Source organism: Lepidochelys kempii, chromosome 6, assembly GCF_965140265.1.
Source record: "Lepidochelys kempii isolate rLepKem1 chromosome 6, rLepKem1.hap2, whole genome shotgun sequence".
Lineage (NCBI taxonomy): Eukaryota > Metazoa > Chordata > Testudines > Cheloniidae > Lepidochelys > Lepidochelys kempii.
Genome location: NC_133261.1, coordinates 86,768,265 through 86,788,053, shown reverse-complemented (window position 1 = coordinate 86,788,053; position 19,789 = coordinate 86,768,265). Strand labels below are relative to the sequence as shown.

The 19,789-nt window shown below is 41.2% G+C and overlaps 1 protein-coding gene across 1 annotated transcript; it reads left to right on the top strand.

Moving 5' to 3' along the window:
• Positions 1–9,008: 9,008 nt before the first annotated feature.
• On the top strand, positions 9,009–18,550 carry SPTSSA (serine palmitoyltransferase small subunit A). Its single transcript, XM_073349000.1, has 2 exons — positions 9,009–9,256; positions 17,532–18,550. The coding sequence occupies exons 1-2, from the start codon at positions 9,154–9,156 to the stop codon at positions 17,633–17,635; spliced, it is 207 nt and encodes a 68-aa protein (XP_073205101.1). The 5' UTR covers positions 9,009–9,153; the 3' UTR covers positions 17,636–18,550.
• Positions 18,551–19,789: the final 1,239 nt, after the last annotated feature.

Below are 19,789 nucleotides of genomic sequence, written 5' to 3'. Positions count from 1 at the left end.
ATGTCTTAAGAAAAAAGATATGTATACAATCTATTCTGTTGTCATGGAAATAGCTTTTATTTTTCCTCTTTGTTTAGTAGACTGACAGGTTTTTTTATGGAAGCAATGAATGGCTTTTCTTATCTGGTAGTTTGGACTTTTTGTCAACCAGAATACAAAGTCACTGTCAAGTTAATGGTTGATCCATTAATCTACTCACAGAAGCTAACCTCTTGGTTTTGACTACCTAAGAGCACTTTTTCTGTTGCTGTGTTTCTCAGTATTTCCCAGACTTTTCAGATTGGTGACTTCTTATTCAAAGTAAAATATTGTCATTACCTCCTTACCTTTTACTCTCACTTTTATAAGTAAACGTATCAGTTATAAGCCTATAGTGTATGTATTTTGAGAAGTTGACAGAGAATGCTTGACTTTGAAGGGTAAAGGTGGATAGGGAGTGAGATTTTCTTTGCATTACTAATAACATTTTACAATTACAGACTAAGAGATGTATTGGAGCATGAGCTTTTGTGAGTGAATACCCACTTCGTTGGATGCATGTGACGATCCAGACGATTACAGATCCAGACTAACATGGCTACCCCTCTGAAGCTAGCTAAAATATAGTGCACAGTGTTGTGTTGTTGCATTATCTTCATAATATTAAAATATCAAATGGTGTTCCACATCAAATTGCACTGTGTATGTCACAACTGCAGCTGCTGCTATTAAAAACAAAAAACAAATCCCATGGTTTGGCTTGACATTGTGCATAGAGATATGGCTATACTGTATATGAAGCTATTCATACAGACTGTGAAATTAATTTTTGTGTACTATTGACTAACTGACTTTATTTTGTAAATAAATTTAACATTTATTAAAAAAAAAATCATTCAACCTTAGGGGAATATAATTTAACACAAGTTTCAGTAATAGTCACCCTTTTATCCTATGAATTTTAGGGAAACTACTTGCAGCTGATGATGGTGGAAATATGAACCAACAATTTTTTGTAGCCTCTATTTACTGGACTGCAAAGATATGTATTATTGCAAGCTTTCTGTGAAATGCAGACAACAGCAATCATTTGGCAGTTTCCAGTAAAATTCATCACTTTCTAGCAGTTTCTGGAAGTGTTAGAAATCTACTTTGCTAAATAGCAACAGTGATTGATTTATAATAGCAGAATTCCAGCTGGAAAAGAATTGACAGTTTGAGTCTCAGAGGGAAGAGAAAATCTTGTTGGCAGAAAGAACAGGAGTACTTGTGGCACCTTAGAGTCGAACAAATTTATTTGAGCATAAGCTTTCGTGTTGGCAGAGGAGCAGTTGAAGATCTTAAGCAGAACTTCTTGCCTCCCCACTCCCAGCCAGGGGCAACAGCGTGGGGCTTCTCACCTCTGCGCTCCCAGCCAGGAGTCACCAGGGGCTTCTTCGCTCTGGCAGAGAGATCCATGCCCAGAATCTGCACAGGTGGTGGGTATAATAGGCCAGGGGAGGCTCTGCTCTATAATAGCCGTGGCTGCCAGACCCCCAGTTGTGGGGTTTGGCAGTGAAGTTTTTGCTTTATTATGCCCCATTCAGGTTCTGGGACGGCTGAGGAGGTACATACCTGCCTCCTTGGATGCCTCAGAACCTGCATGGGGCATATCAAGAGTCTTCTTACAGATGCTTTTTCCCCTGTGGGGGTTGGGTATGGGGAGGGGAGGCACAGCTCCAGCCAGCCCAGGGCTCCTCCGGCTACAGGGAGCGGAGGGAAGGCCCGTGGCTCCTCCAGGTTGGGGGCTTCAGCCAGCCCGGGGTCCTCTGGGCAGGTGAGGGGGAGGCTCTGGGCTTTGGCCAGCCTGGGGCTTCTCTGGGTGAGGGGCTTTGGTCAACCCAGGGCTCCTCCAGCAGAGGGGGGTGTTTCTTGGGGTAGGGGGTCTCGGGGCTCTGGCTATGGTGGGGAGGGGTCTTGGGGCTCCAGCTATAGCAGGGCATGGGCAGAACGGGCAGAGCTGGGGGGCTGGCTTCCCCAAAGGGGGACTCCACCTGCCACCCATGGGAGTCCGGCTGGCTGCTCTGCTTCTGGTGGGGAGCCAGGACCTCAGGGGTAGCAGGGTTCCCAGTTGGGAGTGGAGAGCCCGGGAGGCAGCCCAAGCCAGGAACCTGGTGGTTAGCCCGGCTTGGAGCAGAGACCCAGCAGCAGCCTGGCTGGGGAGCTGAGAATCAGCTTTCCTGTCAATTTCATGGCTGCAGCAGCATATGCCCTACCTGTCTCATCGAGGTGGTTTTATTATATCGGCATAGCAGGGAAGTTACATTGGTGGCAGAAGCATTTCGGTGTGTACACCTCAACTGTTTTGTAGATGAAAGCTGACTTTTGCCGACAAAACAGTGTGATGTAGACAAGGCCTAAAATAGGGCTGTCTACCAGAGACATCACATGTACAAGATAGGCTAGGTATAGTTAACGCTGGCCACATTTACTGTAGAATTGGAATTCTGCAAGGCAGCAATGGTATGTGCCTACTTAGGTGTCTTGTGTATAAAAGGCCAATGTAATAACTTAGTGGTTGCTACACAAGGCAATCAAGCAGGCCTAATGCTGATGCCAATCTGTCTGGCAGTGTCACCCAGAAACACAGGACATGTTTGGAATACAGATATACCATACCTATCTATGTCATAATACAAAGATGAAACAAAATTATCATACTTGGCTGATTATAACATTTTCGCAGATACCTCACACGGCATATCTGGTTAGATTCCTTCCAGTTTTATAATATTGGCATTAACAATATCATGAAGTGTCCCACATAGTCCATACATCATCACACAAGTGAGTCCTAATCTTGTTACTATGTAATATCTTCAAAATGACAGGTCTCAGTCCCTTTCAGACCACTAATTAAGTGTGATTGCCCTTCTACTCTAATGCCCTCAACTTCCAGATCAGTAACTCTTGCTCCAGGTTAGGTCAGGTCAGGCATCTTTGTATCAACATACCTCTGGGTCTGTGTCTACCCATTCTGAAAGGTCTAACAGATTTTCAGGGCTGTTGTCTGTGGAGCTTACTTAAGTCAAAATACAATATTGACATTTAGTAGTTGGCGTAGCACATATGCTATCAGTATTAGCTGTTGGGCCTGCCTATGGAGAGACCTCTAAGGCCTTTCAAGGCCGTGTGCTATGAGTTTGTGTTTGGAACAGAGGAAGTACCAGAAACATGGCAAAAGGACTATAAAGGGCAGCTGCATCATCTCCATTTTGCCTTCAGTCCTGAGTTTAACTTCAGTGTTACCTACCAGTCTTGGGAGTATCTGCTCTCTCTTTTGCAGCCTGCCCTGACCTTGTCATTTCTAGTGAGGGCTGCCCTAGGCACCACTGAGTCACAACTTGGGAAGAGTGAAGCTAGTCCAAAGGGTCCAGAGTCAGTACTACTGGCTTAGTTGGTGCAGGTCTGTTAAAGAGTAGGTGGAGTGCTATGCCCGCAGGGTCCATAAAATGGCTAGTGCTACACCCCAAGCAATATGTTTTCCATTTTTGGGATCTATCCTCAAGAGAGAGTGACTATAGGTATCCTGGTTTCAGAGTAACAGCCGTGTTAGTCTGTATTCGCAAAAAGAAAAGGAGTACTTGTGGCACCTTAGAGACTAACCAATTTATTTGAGCATAAGCTTTCGTGAGCTACAGCTCACTTCATCGGATGGTATCTTGGAGGATCAGCCGTATGTGTTTGTAATAGCTGATTACTTCTTTCCCTTTGGCAGGATAGCCTACAGAACTAGTGTATGGTTATCCGTGGTGTACATGCCATATATGAAGTTCAGGTATGAGCTCATCTGCTAAAATTATTGGATGGGGCAGATGTTACTGAAGGGTATACTAATCCCTAAGTATGTAACCCAGGTGGCAGGTGTTCTCAGTAATGTCAAACAGGCAGCAAAACATCACTGGGGTAAGGCCACTAGCAGAAGGAACACACACTGACTTAAGAATATGTCTGCTCAAGTGTATCAGGAGTGTTAACTGGTTTGGTTTAGCGATCACGAAAGGAAAAGGAGCTTGAGTGCTAAGTTGTTACAGGAAGTACAAAAGTCCATATGGGGTGGGTCAGCTGGATGTCAGAATTCATCAGTGTACTGATTTCTAGCCTGGTAGAAGTTGCTTTGCTCTGCATTACAGCAGGGTATATCCCTACCTATGTTCTGACTGAGCCAAAACTCTGGCCAATGCACCACAACCAAACCAGGCTAATGACTGGGCATATTCTGGTCATCATGAGGGCTGAGCCCGTGAACAGTAATGCATCCGATGAAAGTGAGCTGTAGCTCAAGAAAGCTTATGTTCAAATAAATTGGTTAGTCTCTAAGGTGCCACAAGTACTCCTTTTCTTTTTGCGAATACAGACTAACACGGCTGCTACTCTGAAACCTGGACAGTAAAGGGGACCAAGCAAGGAACAGCACTGGCATGTGCTGCAGCATGACAAGCCAGTAAATCTTATTGGAGGGAATTGCATCAGACCATGAGGCAGAACCTCTGAGAGTAACCCAACCCTTGGAACTTGATCCGAAAGGTGAGGGTGAACCCACTGAGCAGGTAGAAGATCCAATATGTGAAGAGGAGCCTTCTAGTCTGAGTTGAAATTAACATACGGGTGAGGAAGAAAGTGAACCCAGAGCTAAGAGGGGATAACGGAGACCACAAAGAGAGCACAGAGTTTTTTCTTGGTACCAACGCTTTCATGTGGACTAATGATGGAAGAGAGGATGCTTGTTTTTCACAGAAAGGCGCATGTGATGAATTGGCTGAGCAGTCATAGGTCAGTAGAGGGCAGTGTGTGATAAGTCTGCCAGGAAGTGAATCTGCTGCTTTTCTCTTTCCTGATTAGAAGAGCGATGGGTCGGTAGGAAAGAGAAGGCTCTGGCACAGTGGGGTGGTGGACTGATGAAGAAATGAGGTAGGGGACTCTGGGAGGAGTGTTGACAAAGTGGAGTTGACAATTGGATACAGTTGACAGAGTGCTCATTAGGACACATGGTGTGAGGGCCTTAGGACTTAGAAAATGAATCACCTTAAAAAGCTTGTCTGAGTTGTGGTGCACTGTAGTGCTACCAAGGACTGTAATAGAACAAAGGCTGGTACCACAACACTCCAGTAAATCCACTGGGGATAGGAAAGGGCGCAACTGTTACTACTGTCCAGATAACTTCCACTGGTCCTTCAGCTCTGACTGTATAAAGAGGGAGCTGTGACAGATGGGGAAATTTCCTGCAGGATCCTTGGAAAACTTTATTGAATTAAATTTAACTATCTTTGGAGTCCATTGTATTAAATGAATGGTTTATGTATTATTGTGGGCTGGAATTGTATGTAACCTCTTTTTAGGGGGAGATGTGAGATGAACACAGGGAAGTGTTGTGACTTCAAAGGACTGTATGGAGAACATAAGAATGGCCATAGTGGGTTAGACCAATGGTCCATCTAGCCTGCTATATTATCTTCTGACAGTGGCCAGTGCCAGATGCTTCAGAGGAAGCAAACAGAACAGGACAATTTTTCGAGTGATGCACTCTGTGGTTCACTGCTAGCTTCTAGCAGTCACAGGCCTAAGGACACCCAGAGCATGGGCTCTGTCTCTGACCATCTTGGCTAACAGCCATTGATGGACCGATCTTCCATGAACTTATCTAATATTTAACTGAACAATGTGCCAGATAAGAATGGACTTTTGGGACAAACACAGTCAAGTGGTTTCCCTGGGGAATCTCTAGGGGGAGGTGAATGTAAATTTCTCATCTATGGTTATGCAAAATCCCAGCCTTTTGAAGCTACACCCTGAAGATCATTGTCTGCTGATTACTTGATAACTAAATATGTAGCATACAAAAAGGAAATGAAATTAAAATATTGCAATTAGAAGTATAAACAATTCAATAGAAAAATCAACATTTATGTATGAAACAAATGAAGTAATAGAAGAGTCAAGTGTGAATTTCAGTGTTTGCAGGGTGAGGAATTACTTACAAAAATAGGAATTTTTAATAAGTTTTCAATTACAAAGGGAGTGGGAAATCATGATACTGGAAGTCCAAAACAGTACTGAATGTTATAGGCATGTACAACTGTTTCAAATATATGGATTCTTTGGGAGAGGTAACAGCATAAATATGAAGCTAGTGTGCTCTAAAGGCTCAGAAACAAAAAGGAAAATTAAAAGAACCCCAAAGGTATGTATGTATATATTTATGTATTTTAATATCATAACTTTTGGGTGTATAACTCATGATTTTTAAATACTGGTGGTTGTATCTTGGGGTTGTATACCTATATTTAGTAAAAATACAGAAGAAATTTGCCTTTGAGAAGGATTTAATGCAAGATAGTACAGTGCCCTTAGGACGAGATTTTTAAAAGTATTTAATCAACTAGTGGTATTTTCAAAAGCATCTAGGTGCTTTTAAACTTTACAAATCTGGCCTGTGGTGAATATTTGAGAACCAAGTTCTACACACAAGTGGTGACATGTGAAAATGCACTGAGAGAGGCAAAATAACAGTTGCCAAAGACAATCCCCATTGGAGGCTCAAAGAAAACTGAAGTTTTGACAGCAAACCAGGATTTCAGTCAACCTTGAAGTCATGTGATCCCTAAAAGAATAAACTTTTACCTAAAATATGAACAGAACAAAAATTTAGAACTAAAACCTAATATCCAATGCAAACAGGAGGACCTGTAGCAGAATTACTGTGAGATGTGTTTCAGAGTAGCAGCCATGTTAGTCTGTATTCGCAAAAAGAAAAGGAGTACTAGCTGCACCTTGAAGAAAAGGAGTACTTGTGGCACCTTAGAGACTAACCAATTTATTTGGGCATGAGCTTTCATGAGCTACAGCTCACTTCATCGGATGCATACCGTGGAAACTGCAGCAGACTTTATATACACACAGAGAATATGAAACAATACCTCCTCCCACCCCACTGTCCTGCTGGTAATAGCTTATCTAAAGTGATCATCAAGTTGGGCCATTTCCAGCACAAATCCAGGTTTTCTCACCCTCCACCCCCCCCCCCCCCAAATTCACTCTCCTGCTGGTGATAGCCCATCCAAAGTGACAACTCTCTCATGCACATTGTGTAGAGAGTTGTCACTTTGGATGGGCTATCACCAGCAGGAGAGTGAATTTGTGTGGGGGGGTGGAGGGTGAGAAAACCTGGATTTGTGCTGGAAATGGCCCAACTTGATGATCACTTTAGATAAGCTATTACCAGCAGGACAGTGGGGTGGGAGGAGGTATTGTTTCATATTCTCTGTGTGTATATAAAGTCTGCTGCAGTTTCCACGGTATGCATCCGATGAAGTGAGCTGTAGCTCACGAAAGCTCATGCTCAAATAAATTGGTTAGTCTCTAAGGTGCCACAAGTACTCCTTTTCTTTTTGTGAATACAGACTAACACGGCTGTTACTCTGATAGCTGCACCTTAGAGACTAACCAATTTATTTGAGCATAAGCTTTTGTGAGCTACAGCTCACTTCATCGGATGCATTCAGTGGAAAATACAGTGAGGAGATTTATATACATACAGAACATGAAAAAAAGGGTGTTATCATATACACTGTAAGGAGAGTGATTACTTAAGATGAGCTATTACCAGCAGGAGAGCAGGGAGGTCGAGGGGGGGGAAGAAAACCTTTTGTAGTGATAATCAAGGTGGGTCATTTTCAGCAGTTAACAGGAATGTCCGAGGAGCGGGGGGGGGGGGGGGGGGGGGGAATAAACATGGGGAAATAGTTTTACCTTGTGTAATGACACATGCACTACCAGTCTCTATTCAAGCCTAAGTTAATTGTATCCAGTTTGCAAATTAATTCCAATTCAGCAGTCTCTAATTGGAGTCCATTTTTGAAGTCTTTTTGTTCTAATATTGTGACCTTTGGATCTGAAATCAAGTGACCAGAGAGATTGATGTGTTCTCCTACTGGTTTTTGAATGTTATAATTCTTGACATCTGATTTGTGTCCATTTATTCTTTTACGTAGAGACTGTCCAGTTTGACCAATGTACATGGCAGAAGGGCATTGCTGGCACATGATGGCATATATCACATTGGTAGATGTGCAGGTGAAGGAGCCTCTGATAGTGTGGCTGATGTGATTAGGCCCTATGATGGTGTCCCCTGAATAGATACGTGGACACAGTTGGCAACGGGCTTTGTTGCAAGGATAGGTTCCTGGGGTAGTGGTTCTGTTGTGTGGTGTGTGGTTGCTGGTGAGTATTTGCTTCAGGTTGGGGGGCTGTCTGTAGGCAAGGACTGGCCTGTCTCCCAAGATTTGTGAGAGTGATGGGTTGTCCTTCAGGATAGGTTGTAGATCCTTGATGCTGCGTTGGAGAGGTTTTAGCTGGGGGCTGAAGGTGATGGCTAGTAGCGTTCTGTTACTATCTTTGTTGGGCCTGTCCTGTAGTAGGTGACTTCTGAGATGTGATTGCAGAAGCTACTAGCAATTGTTAATATTTCCAGTGATTGCTATTAAAATATCTATTATCTAGCATGACAGTCATCTGCACAATGTTAACAAAAGTAAATGAAGATCTAAGAGTAATAAAAATATAATTTCAAAAAGTAAATAAAGGAGTGAAACTCCATTAAACAGTGGATTGCAAGAAAAATGCAGTCCAGTCCAAGGAATCCGAATAAAGGGCAAGCCGAATATGCTTCCTGCTATAAGATGTTACAGGGACATATAAACAGATAAGCGATTCTTTTAAACACTGATAATGATCATTTTTGGACAGGAGGGCGTATGTAAAATATTTCACTGAATCAATCAAGTGTCCTTTAGCAGCTCAATAGGTGGCCTCACCAGATACATTGGGGTGCACCGCACTGTACCCTTAAGGTACACCTTAACACCACTTTTCTGTTGCAGCCACTGCAGCTGGCTCAGCCCACCAGCAGGGCGCGCGTGGTCACCCCAAGAGAGGGCAGCGGCGTCGGCGGGTGTTATGGAGCATGCTCAGTCCTCACGCGCATGCTCCCTACCAACAGAGCCGCCACGGGGCGGAGCGGCCTGGCCGTGGCACGGCCCCTGGCGCGGGGCGCGGTGGAGGGCGTTCCCCGCGCGCCCAGGCCCAGCTCAGTCAGTTTGCGGAGGCCGCGCGCGCCGCACGCGGACAGGTCCGGTGATGGCGCTGGGCTCGGCCTGGGGGCGGGTGTCGTGGCTGTATTACCAGTACCTGCTGGTCACCGCGCTCTACATGCTGGAGCCCTGGGAGCGGACGGTCTTCAGTATCCTCCCGCGGCCGGGCCGGGCTGGAGGGAGGCGGAGGCCGCGGCCGCCGCGGGGCTGGGTCCTGTTAATTAAGCGGCCGCCGGCAGCGCGTGCCGGAGGAGGATGGGCGGGGCCGGTGCGGGGAGGCCACCGCCAGCCTTGGGGGGGAAGGGAGGTTGGGAGCGGGGGAGGGGCTGGGGCACGTGGCTGGACTCGAAGGGGGCGGGGAGGGCTGGGGCTCGTGGCCGCGCTCGGAGAAGTGGAAGGTAGGATGTGGGGCGGCGGTGGATGGTCCAGGGCCTGTTGCCCCGCTGTGGGCGTGAGGGAGGGGGCTGGTCCTGGTGCGCCGCTCTGCTCCCCGGGCTGTTGTAACGCCCTCCTGTGTATCTGTGCCCACCCTGTGGTGTGGACTGTGCGAGGTGCTTCAAGCTCAGCCGAGCTGCGAGAGGCGCTGTTGGGTGGTGGTGGGGAGGTCTGACCTTTGTCCCGAGCAAGCTGCCCTGCTGTCCCTTCAGCCCCTTTGTTCTGAAGGATGCTGTTATGATTAAGGCACCAGACTGGGACCTGAGAGGTCTGGGTTTGATTCTTGGCCTTTCCAGACTTTGAGAATGTCTTTGAGCACTTTTCTGATCATGGGTGCTTAATGTGCCCCTTCCTGTCTGTAAAATGGGCCCAATAACACTTTCCTCGCAGGCATATGGTTATGGGTTTAATTGATGCTTGGGAGGTGCTTAGCCCTTGTTTACATTGAGGGTTGTTAGCCATCCCAGTATAGCTATGCTGGTGGTTTAAAAACCCAAGGTTCAGTTCTAACTGGCGGTATGAGTATTTAGATAAAATAACTCTGATAAATAGTAGCAGTCTATAGCTACATTGGCTATGGTGGGGGTTAGTGTTGCAAAGTGTATAATGTGGCACTATTTCCTAGTCCCACAGGTTAAGTTTGTTGTGTGAACAAAGAAGGAACCCTTTCACCCATGTGTGAGGAATCTGTTAATCCGCTCATTCCTTGCTTGTTAAATTACATTCAGATTCACAATCTGTTACAACATACTATAACAAGTGTTGTCAATGTTTGAGAGAGCAACACAGATTATCTTTCAGAACAGTAAGGTGTCAAGTCTCCCTTCTGGCCATTTAGCAATGTAGTTCATTTCTGAGTCAGAAGGCAGGTTGCTGTGCCTTGATGCAATTTCTCCTTTCTTTTTCCTTCCCTAGAATTATGCAACTTTTTTCTCTGTTAACTTGAGGAATTGTTTCTGTTAGTTAGAAATACCTTTAATGCATTCCTTCATACTTACACATTTTCCTTTCCAATGTGCATATAACAAATAATTTATGTGTGGTGCATAGTCCTGCAACTCTAGGTTTCCATTTTGCTTTGTCTCCCTGTGTCTTTTTTTAATTGATGTTTACTGATCCTGTAGTTGGTGAATGTGCTTGTTTTATGTATTTCACTATAATAATCTTCTAACATGAAGGTTCAGTTGTAGAGACCTGTATCTAGATTATTGTGTTTCTTTGAGCAGCTTGTTCTAGAGAGTGATATATAATGTCTTTTCATTCTATTCTGAATGTGGTGGTTGCTTGATCCTTCGTTAAAATGGCACCTCGTATTTGCGGCCACTCTCTGATGGATGACCTTTAAAAGTACCTCCAAGGAGTACTGAGAGAGATGAGGAGATAAACTAATCTAACCAGTCACAAACAGAATGTGGTGATAGTAATAATAAGGGTGCTTTATAGGGGTGGTGGTCAGTTGTAAAGAAAAGATCTTCCATTAGTAAAAGTAGGGACTGTTGTTTGCCCAAGTTACAGGTGCATAATCATGTAGATTTTTTTCTATGTAAAGCTCCAAAATGGAGAGCATATAAAACAGAAATGCATTAACATGGGATGGACTTGATATCTATGTTCTCATACACCCACATAGTATATATTTTGTTACTTTTCCTTTTTTCTTCTCAGTGGAGGTATCCTATTCCTTAGCAATGGTACCTGGCTCTGTTTATGCCAGGTCTAGTGTCAGTAAAGAAATACCTTTGTTTTCTATGCTTCATGAGCATTATGTTTTGTCAGAGTAGTTAGGCTTGAACATCGAGCTCTTTATATCAGCTAAGCAATCTTCTGATTGTGGCAAAACATATAAGTAACGTAATGGTGTGCATACAGTTTTCTTCATTTTGTTGCCAATTCAAACAACTTTTGTTCCTGTAAGTTATAGCTTAAAATTAATTTGACATGTAACTTTCAGGTTTCTTATTGTATTGAAGTAATTGCTTTGTGTGCTAAATTGCAATTGCTGGTAACTTTTAATTAAATTTTTACGATGCTGGCCAATGTGAACAGAATGTAATGTGTTAAGCATTTGGAGAAGTATGAACTCTACACTTGACTACAAAGAGGTCTTTAAAAGATGAAAGCCATTTAGGGTCCTTTGATTGAGAACATTATTTTCGACTTCATGCATGGTCCTTGAAGAACTCCCTGCTGAGTCCTTCAGTGAGTTTGCTGATTGTGGTAGATATCACTAGATACTGAACTGATGTTAATAACTTATGTCATGTAAGCCACTGAACAGCTGTTAGATGGCTATTAACATTGATCTGGCTTGAATTTGAACCAACATCTCTTTAAAGCTTTGAAGTTCCCATTGAGTTAAAGTCCAAGATTTACTAAAATGACCTTGACCAGCGCTGAATATAGTATTGCTGGTTGAAGGGAATCAGTAACTTTTATAAAGGCTTTATCTAAGTATCACTGTATCATGCAACTGGTATTGTCTTATTGTTTCTGTTTACTCTCCTGTTTCTGAGTAGCAGCCGTGTTAGTCTGTATTCGCAAAAAGAAAAGGAGGACTTGTGGCACCTTAGAGACTAACCAATTTATTAGAGCATAAGCTTTCGTGAGCTACAGCTCACTTCCTCAGATGCATATCGTGGAAACTGCAGCAGGCTTTATATATACACAGAGAATATGAAACAATACCTATTCCCACCCCACTGTCCTGCTGGTAATAGCTTATCTAAAGTGATTTCCAGCACAAATCCAGGTTTTCTCACCCTCCACCCCCCACACAAATTCACTCTCCTGCTGGTGTCTATTATACATAGAATGTAAGCTCTCTGTTATGTGTCTGTACAGTGTCTAGCACAATGGAATATGAATAATCCTATTTTGTGAACCACTATGTTTATTAAAATACTATTAGCTACTTGAAAGCTGGGAATGTCAGATTTCCATTGGATGTTAATAGTATATACCATCATCTTGATACCTAGTCATCTTAAAAAAAAAAAAAAAAAAAGTAGTTTCAGGTAGTACACCTGCCCCGATTCCCTTTGCCTGTTTGTTTTATATATTTTAAAATATTGCTGTTTGTTTTTTTTAGGACTGTCAAGCGATTAAAAAAAGTAATTGCACGATTAAAAAAATAATAGAATACCATTTATTTAAATATTTTTTGATGTTTTCTACATTTTCAAATATATTGATTTCAATTACAGCACAGAATACAAAGTGTACAGTGCTCACTTCATATTTTTAATTACAAATATTTGCATTGTAAAAAACAAAAGATAGTATTTTTCAGTTCATCTAATACAAGTACTGTTGTGCAATCTCTTTATCATGAAAGTTGAAATTAGAAATGTAGACTTATGTACAAAAAATAACTGCATTCAAAAATAAAACAGTGTAAAACTTTAGAGCCTACAAGTCCACTCAGTCCTACTTCTTGTTCAGCCAATCACTAAGACAAACAAGTTTGTTTACATTTGCTGGAGGTAATGCTGCCTGTTTCTTGTTTACAATGTCACCTGAAAGTTAGAACAGGCAGTCCCATGGCACTGTTGTAGCCAGCGTCGCAAGATATTTACTTGCCAGATGTGCTAAAAATTCATATGTTCCTTCATGCTTCAACCAGCATTCCAGGGAACATGTGTCCATGCTGATGATGGGTTCTGCTCAATAACAATCCAAAGCAGAGCGGGCTGACACATGTTCATTTTCATCATCTGAGTTAGATGCCACCAGCAGAAAGTTGGTTTTCTTTTTTGGTGGTTTGGGTTCTGTAGTTTCCGTATCAGAGTATTGCTCTTTTAAAACTTCTTAAAGCATGCTCCACACCTCGTTCCTCTCAGATTTTGGAAGGCACTTCAGATTCTTAAACCTTGGGTCGAGTGCTGTAGCTATCTTTAGAAATCTGACATTGGTACCTTCTTCGTGTTTTGTCAAATCTTCTGTGAAAGTGTTCTTAAGACAAACGTGTGCTGGGTCATCATCCAAGACTGCTATAACATGAAATATATGGCAGAATGCAGGTAAAACAGCAGGAGACTTACAGTTCTCCCCCTATGGAGTTCGGTTACAAATTTAATTAACACATTATTTTTTTAACAAGTATCATCAGCATGGAAGCAAGTCCTCTGAAATAGTGGCTGAAGCATGAAGGGACATATGAATGTTGAGCATATATGGCACGTAAATACCTTGTATTGCCAGCTACAAAAGTGCCTTGTGAACACCTGTTCTCACTTTCAGGTGACATTGTAAATAAAGAAGCAGGCTTCAGTATCTCCAGTAAATGTAAACAGACTTGTTTGTCTTAGTGATTGGCTGAACAAGAAGTAGGACTGAGTGGACTTGTAGGCTCTAAAGTTTTACATTGCTTTGTTTTTGAGTGCAGGTATGTAACAAAAAAAAATCTACTTTTGTAAGGTACACTTTCACAATAAAGAGATTGCAGTGTAGTACTTGTATGAGGTGAATTGAAATACTATTTCTTCATCATTTTTACAGTGCAAATATTTGTAATCATAAATAAGTGAGCACTGTACACTTTCTATTTTCTGTGTAATAGAAATCAATATATCCAAAATATTTAATAAATTTCAGTTGGTATTGTTTAACAGTGCGATTAATCGCGATTAATTTTTTTGAGTTATCATGTGAGCTCACTGCGATTAATTGACAGCTCTAGTTTTATTTTGTTTTTTAAATCCTCTGTATAAGATCCACAGGAACAGATCTTATGCTTATAAGAAGCACACAATCTTTTTAAAGGGGATAAGGCAATAAACCATGTTTGAGAGTACAATTTAAGCACTGAAATCCGCATATGCTTCCATTTACTTACCCTTGCCCCCCCAACCCCCCGTCCTCCAAAAAAAAAAAGGGGGGGGGTTCTGCAGCTGGAGTCTTATAGTTACCAGTCCTTAGCGTTGCTTGGTCAGTTCCAGTGGCCAGCTGAAACTCACACGAGGGAGGTGAGGTGAGCCTTTGTCGAACACGCTCAAAGCTCCGATGTTGATGCAGAACAAACCCAAATTCCTATGGCAATGCACCCTTCTTTTATAGTAATAAGTTTCCATACAAGTCTTTGGTTCTTGCTGTGTTACACCGGAGCTGTTAATTATGAGGTAGTTAAGGTTGCTTTTAATTAGCATTATTTGGCTTGTTACTGGGAGTTATTTGCAGCTGTTTTTTTTTTTTTTTGGCTTTACTTTTTATTTTGTTCTTGGGGTGTTTGCCTTTGCTTTAGGGTTGTTAATTTGCCATTTTGGTGATTTTGATAATAAAGTTGATGCCTTTTGACTTTTTTTTTTTGTTTTGGACCATTTGGCCCAGCTGTTTTTTTTTATTTACATACCAAACAGTAAATAAGGCAATTAAAGCCATAAAACTTTAGTTTTTTTAAGAACAATTAACACAATTAGCAAAGAATAAACGTAGAACTTTTTTTTTTTAATAATTTGAGGCTAGCAAAATAGAGTATAAAGCAAAATAAGCAAAATGGAGTACAATTTAAAAAACCCAAAGTCCCATGGCAGTACACCGTTCTTTTATAGTAATAAGTTCCCATACAAGTCTTTGGGTTCATTCTGAATCAATGTTGGAGCTTCAAATGCATTCAGCAAAGGCCCTGCCTCCCTCCCCACCCCCCCCCTTGTAGTTTCAGCTAACCACTGAAACTGATGGAGCAACTCTTAAAAACTGGTAACTATAAAATCCAGCTGTGAAACCTTTTGTGTGTGTTTAAATAAAAGCATATGCTAATTTCAATTCTTAAATTGTACTCTCAATAAATGTGTGTATTGCCTTATCCCCTTTAAAAAATTCCATATGCTGCTTATAAGCATAACACAGAAGAAACTGACTAACTCTAAAGGGGAGACAGTGAAACTGACTACATATGAAGTGCTGTAAAATACATAAAATAATCTAACTGAAAAACTCAACTTTTTGGCTGTTGTAATCTTGGATATCATTTGGGGGGTATCGGAGGGTAATAGACAGAAGTGTGCTCGTTTCAGTGGTGGTAACATCCTGATCATCATACGGCCATTTTTTCCTCAATAAGTTCAGATCTGATTCTAGGATCTAGTTTGTCGATACTAGGACCTGCTGCTGCAAACAGTTGAGCAACTAATTCCCACTTGGCTCTCCTTGTGGATGAAAACAGCTCAACTTTAGAGAGCATTGCTACAGAAATCATGTCTGGAGCACTTGCCACTAGCACTAACAATGATGAGCCATTATAGGGTAGAAGGCCTTAGATTATTTATTTTTATTTTGGTAGTACCTAGGAGCTCCTGTCACGGACAGGACACCTGTGTTTGTACAGCATCTAGCACAATGAACAAAAGACGGCCCCTTCCCCAAAGAGCTTACGGTCTAAGTAGATCTAGTATCAGTGTGGTACATTGTCCGATACCTTGGAATCCCAAGGTTGTGACTAAGCATTCATGTCAAAGTTTAGGGATTTATGAGGTGACCCTCGCCAGTGCTTTTAAATTCCAATATTTCATGACCTACCATGACTAAAAAATACTCTAGTGAATGAGTACAACTTCTATGTTTGTTCTCTGACTGATATGCCAAACAGTCATATAGCTTTTGTTGTTAAATATACAGAGTGTAGACCTCATTTCTGGAGATGCTGATGAGCACCTGCAGCTCCTGTTGAAGCTGTGGTAACTGGATACTTCTGCCAGGCCCTTTAATACCTAATGCTCTGTTTATAGTACTGTATTTTTATTAGGCTTATTAAACCCAATTTTAATGTTATGATTGGAGGAAATTCCAGGTAGTCTGATTTTAAAAGGGTTCGTAAAAAATTTTGTGTGTATCCAGAAATGTTCAGGTTTGAGTCAACCCAGCCTCCACATGACTACGATCCCATTGCATTTCTATAGGCTGGGCTTGAGTTTCCCGGAACTGGACATAGGACTAGTGATAATATTAGCAAATATAGGTAATGTGTATCATGTGAATTTTCCAAGCGATCACTCCTCATATTTGAAATAAGCTAGTGAAACTATACCTGAGAATCATTGTTTGTGGATTGCCAGATACTACAAAAACATTTGCAGAGAGCTGCAACCACTTCCAATAAAATGTTAACAGTTTACAAACACAGCTTGAATTAAAACAAAGGCTGTGCTTTGAGGTATTATGATTTGAGTGAAACATCTAGATCAGTTCTACTTATAAGATACTGATCAGGTGTCTAACGGAATTAATACTAATACCATAGTTCCTTCTATCAAAGTGCTCTTGAAAAATAAATTGAGCCTCACAACCCTCTTGTGAGTGAGGTATTATTCCCATTTTGCAGATGGAGAAGCTAAGTGACCTGCCCAAAGCTGGCAGGCAGCTGGGAACAGAACCCAGGTTTCATCACTCCCTGTTTTATACCAACGACCATTCTCCTTCCAGTCAGGTGTACGCACAAATTAAGGTTTAGTTTATTTGGGCCATTCCGTTCCAAGAGAATCCTTTGGATCAGCATTGAAAGACTAGTTTCTTCAAATATGAACATCTCATCTATATCTATGTGTGATATGTATGAATATAGATAGATATCTTTAAAAGATCTTGTGTAGCTCCCCATCTCTATGAATTAGCATAAATATAATGCTCTTGCTGACAGGGTAAAACTCAGAACCTGCAGAAGTTTTAGGGAATCTGGTTATTTCCCATTAATGTGTTTCTTCTCTCTCTCTTTCACACACCCCCGGGGGGGGACTTTATTTTTACCTCCAAGGCATGTGGCAATAAAACAGAGAATCTGGAAGGCATTTTCATAATATAGTTAGTCATTTTACCAGTCTTCTAGTTTTCACATTTACAATGGATTTTTTCCTACAGCTGTTATACATGAATACAGTTGAGCATATACAATTTAGAATTATACAAGTTTTATAATAGTTTTGAAGGATAGTGTTAAAACATTCTTGTTTTGTGATTGAATAAAATTTGAAACTGCAGCTTTCCTTAGCTATTGCTCAGATTCTATGCTGGTTTCCATTGTTGGAATGGCGCTGTACACTGGCTATGTGTTCATGCCTCAGCACATCATGGCGATATTACACTACTTTGAAATTGTACAGTGATGAAGAAAGTACATTCAAGAAGTAATAGTGATTTAAGATTCATTCTGCAAAGAAGATCCAACTGCCTAGTTTTAACGAGACTTCTACAGATGTCAGAACAAGAAACACACAACTATGACTCTGAAGACGAGGAAACCAGATGTGTAGAGCTACGACATACTTCGTGTGTTGTGTTCATTCACTTTAATTTTACAAGCTGCCCTTGTATAATAGTTTTGCGTATTTTAACATTGTAATTGTTTGTACTTTGATATCAGTATTTTCTTAACTTTGTGAAAAGTAGTTTGTAAACCTCAACTCAGGTGTACTGTCTGCTCTCCAGACTTTGTCCAACAAAATGTTTGTGCATATTGCTATATTTGACTTTAGCAACAAAAAAGTCTTTTGTATTCCAGCTGATGGAGGAAGAGGGGTGGATGAGACAGAGGTAACACTTCATTCATCATGTTTAGGATAAAACTATAGATGCAGTCTTTCCAAAGTTGGAGCAAAAGGACTAATGGACTTATATTCTTTCATGAACTGCATCTAGGCCCTCAAGATTTTGTGATAATTTAATGTTCTAACTAAACTGTACTTGTACATAATGCTAGTCTTCCAGGGATTATGTTTCTGTGCAGATGGAGAGGAGTTTTTTCCTATGTTCATTGACATAATTACACTGCTGACTTCTTTATTGCAGTTAGTGTTCCAAACACATTTGAACATATTCTTGTTACAAATGACCAAAAGATAAGTTTATAAGTGGACTTAGGTTAAAACTACAACAATAAGAAGCTGAGTACTTGGCTGAAATTCTGTCTATGTTCTTAACTTTTTTCAGATTTGTATTCTGAAATGTAAGATGGCAACAACCTGACTTTCTAAGGTGGAGGATATTTTTTTTGTTTTTAAAAATAAAAACTAAAAGCAGAACTGATGCAAAACTTTTTTCCTTTATTTTTAGAAGTTAATGTGTTTTGAGCAGAATGCATAAAACTGACACAGGTGATGGGGCAAGGGAATGATGATAACCAAAGAATCTGTCTTGTTGTCCCAGTAAGAATAGGTACTGTGGGCGAAATTATGTCCAAAGATATGCAGCTCCTGTTGGTGCTAATGGCAGTTGCACAAGTAGTTCGTAATGCATCATGCCTAATTAATGCACAGCTGTTAGACAATAGTCAACATGACGACAAGGTTTAATTCCCTTAAATACGCATTCCCGTGAGGAACGGTAAGATGCTTTTTCTATATTTAAAATAGTGTGTGCATTTATTTTCAGTTTAACTGAGTATAACTTGTTCTATTAAACTATTTTTGTAATCTTTAGTTGGCTTAACTTTTACCTGACTTGCAGATATTACAGAAGGCTGTCACCTCTGGTATCCAAAGTGAGGCTAGATTAGTGCCTCAGAAGACGGCAGATTTAATAATTTTCACTATCCCAAAAGCTAACAAATGAAAGCTTTGGCATCTGAGGAAAAATTTCTTTTGGGACATATTGTCTGGTTGCACAATAGGCTAATGCATTAGTATTACTGATATGGCGATACAGAGGCAAGTGGTACAGAATTGTCTTCATTCAGTTAAAAAACTGGCCATATAAACATAAGACTAGAGGGTGAAGGAAAAAAATCCCCTGCCATAGACTTTTTTCCTGTGAGAGGTATTTCTCATTGCCAACTAGCAATTACTTTAAGATTGTATGATCTGTGTTTGGGAACTCTTTTATTCTGTGACCGAAATGCTGCAGAATATTGTCCGTGTAAAAATGGCTTTAAGTGAGAAAACATTTGTAAATGGGTTTTGATGATGGTAGGTTTTCAAGTATCTGAAGACTATCATATCTCGCCTTAATGTCCTCTCCCAAACTAAACATACCCAGTTCCTTCAGCCTTTATTATGTCCACAGCATTTTCCCCTATCCACCAAATCAGTTACCCTGTTTAGAAATCAAGCTGGTTTGGCATGATTTGTTCTTGGTAAATCCATGCTGGCTGCTAATGATTACCCCTTCATCCTTCAGGTATTTGCAAATTTAATGTTTTAAACATTGCTCTAGTAGCTTCCCAGGCATTGAAGTCAGGCTGGCTAGTCTGTAGTTCCCTGGCTCCTCCTTTCTCCCCTTTTTAAAGATGGGCACTACATTAATCCCTTCTCTAGTTTTCTGGG

Excerpts from the sequence above, each read along its gene's own strand:
- SPTSSA (XM_073349000.1), top strand. The coding sequence starts at position 9,154 with ATGGCGCTGGGCTCGGCCTGGGGGCGGGTGTCGTGGCTGTATTACCAG. Across the intron at positions 9,257-17,531 it reads CTGGGAGCGGACGGTCTTCA|ATTCTATGCTGGTTTCCATT; the intron begins GTATCCTCCCGC and ends GCTATTGCTCAG.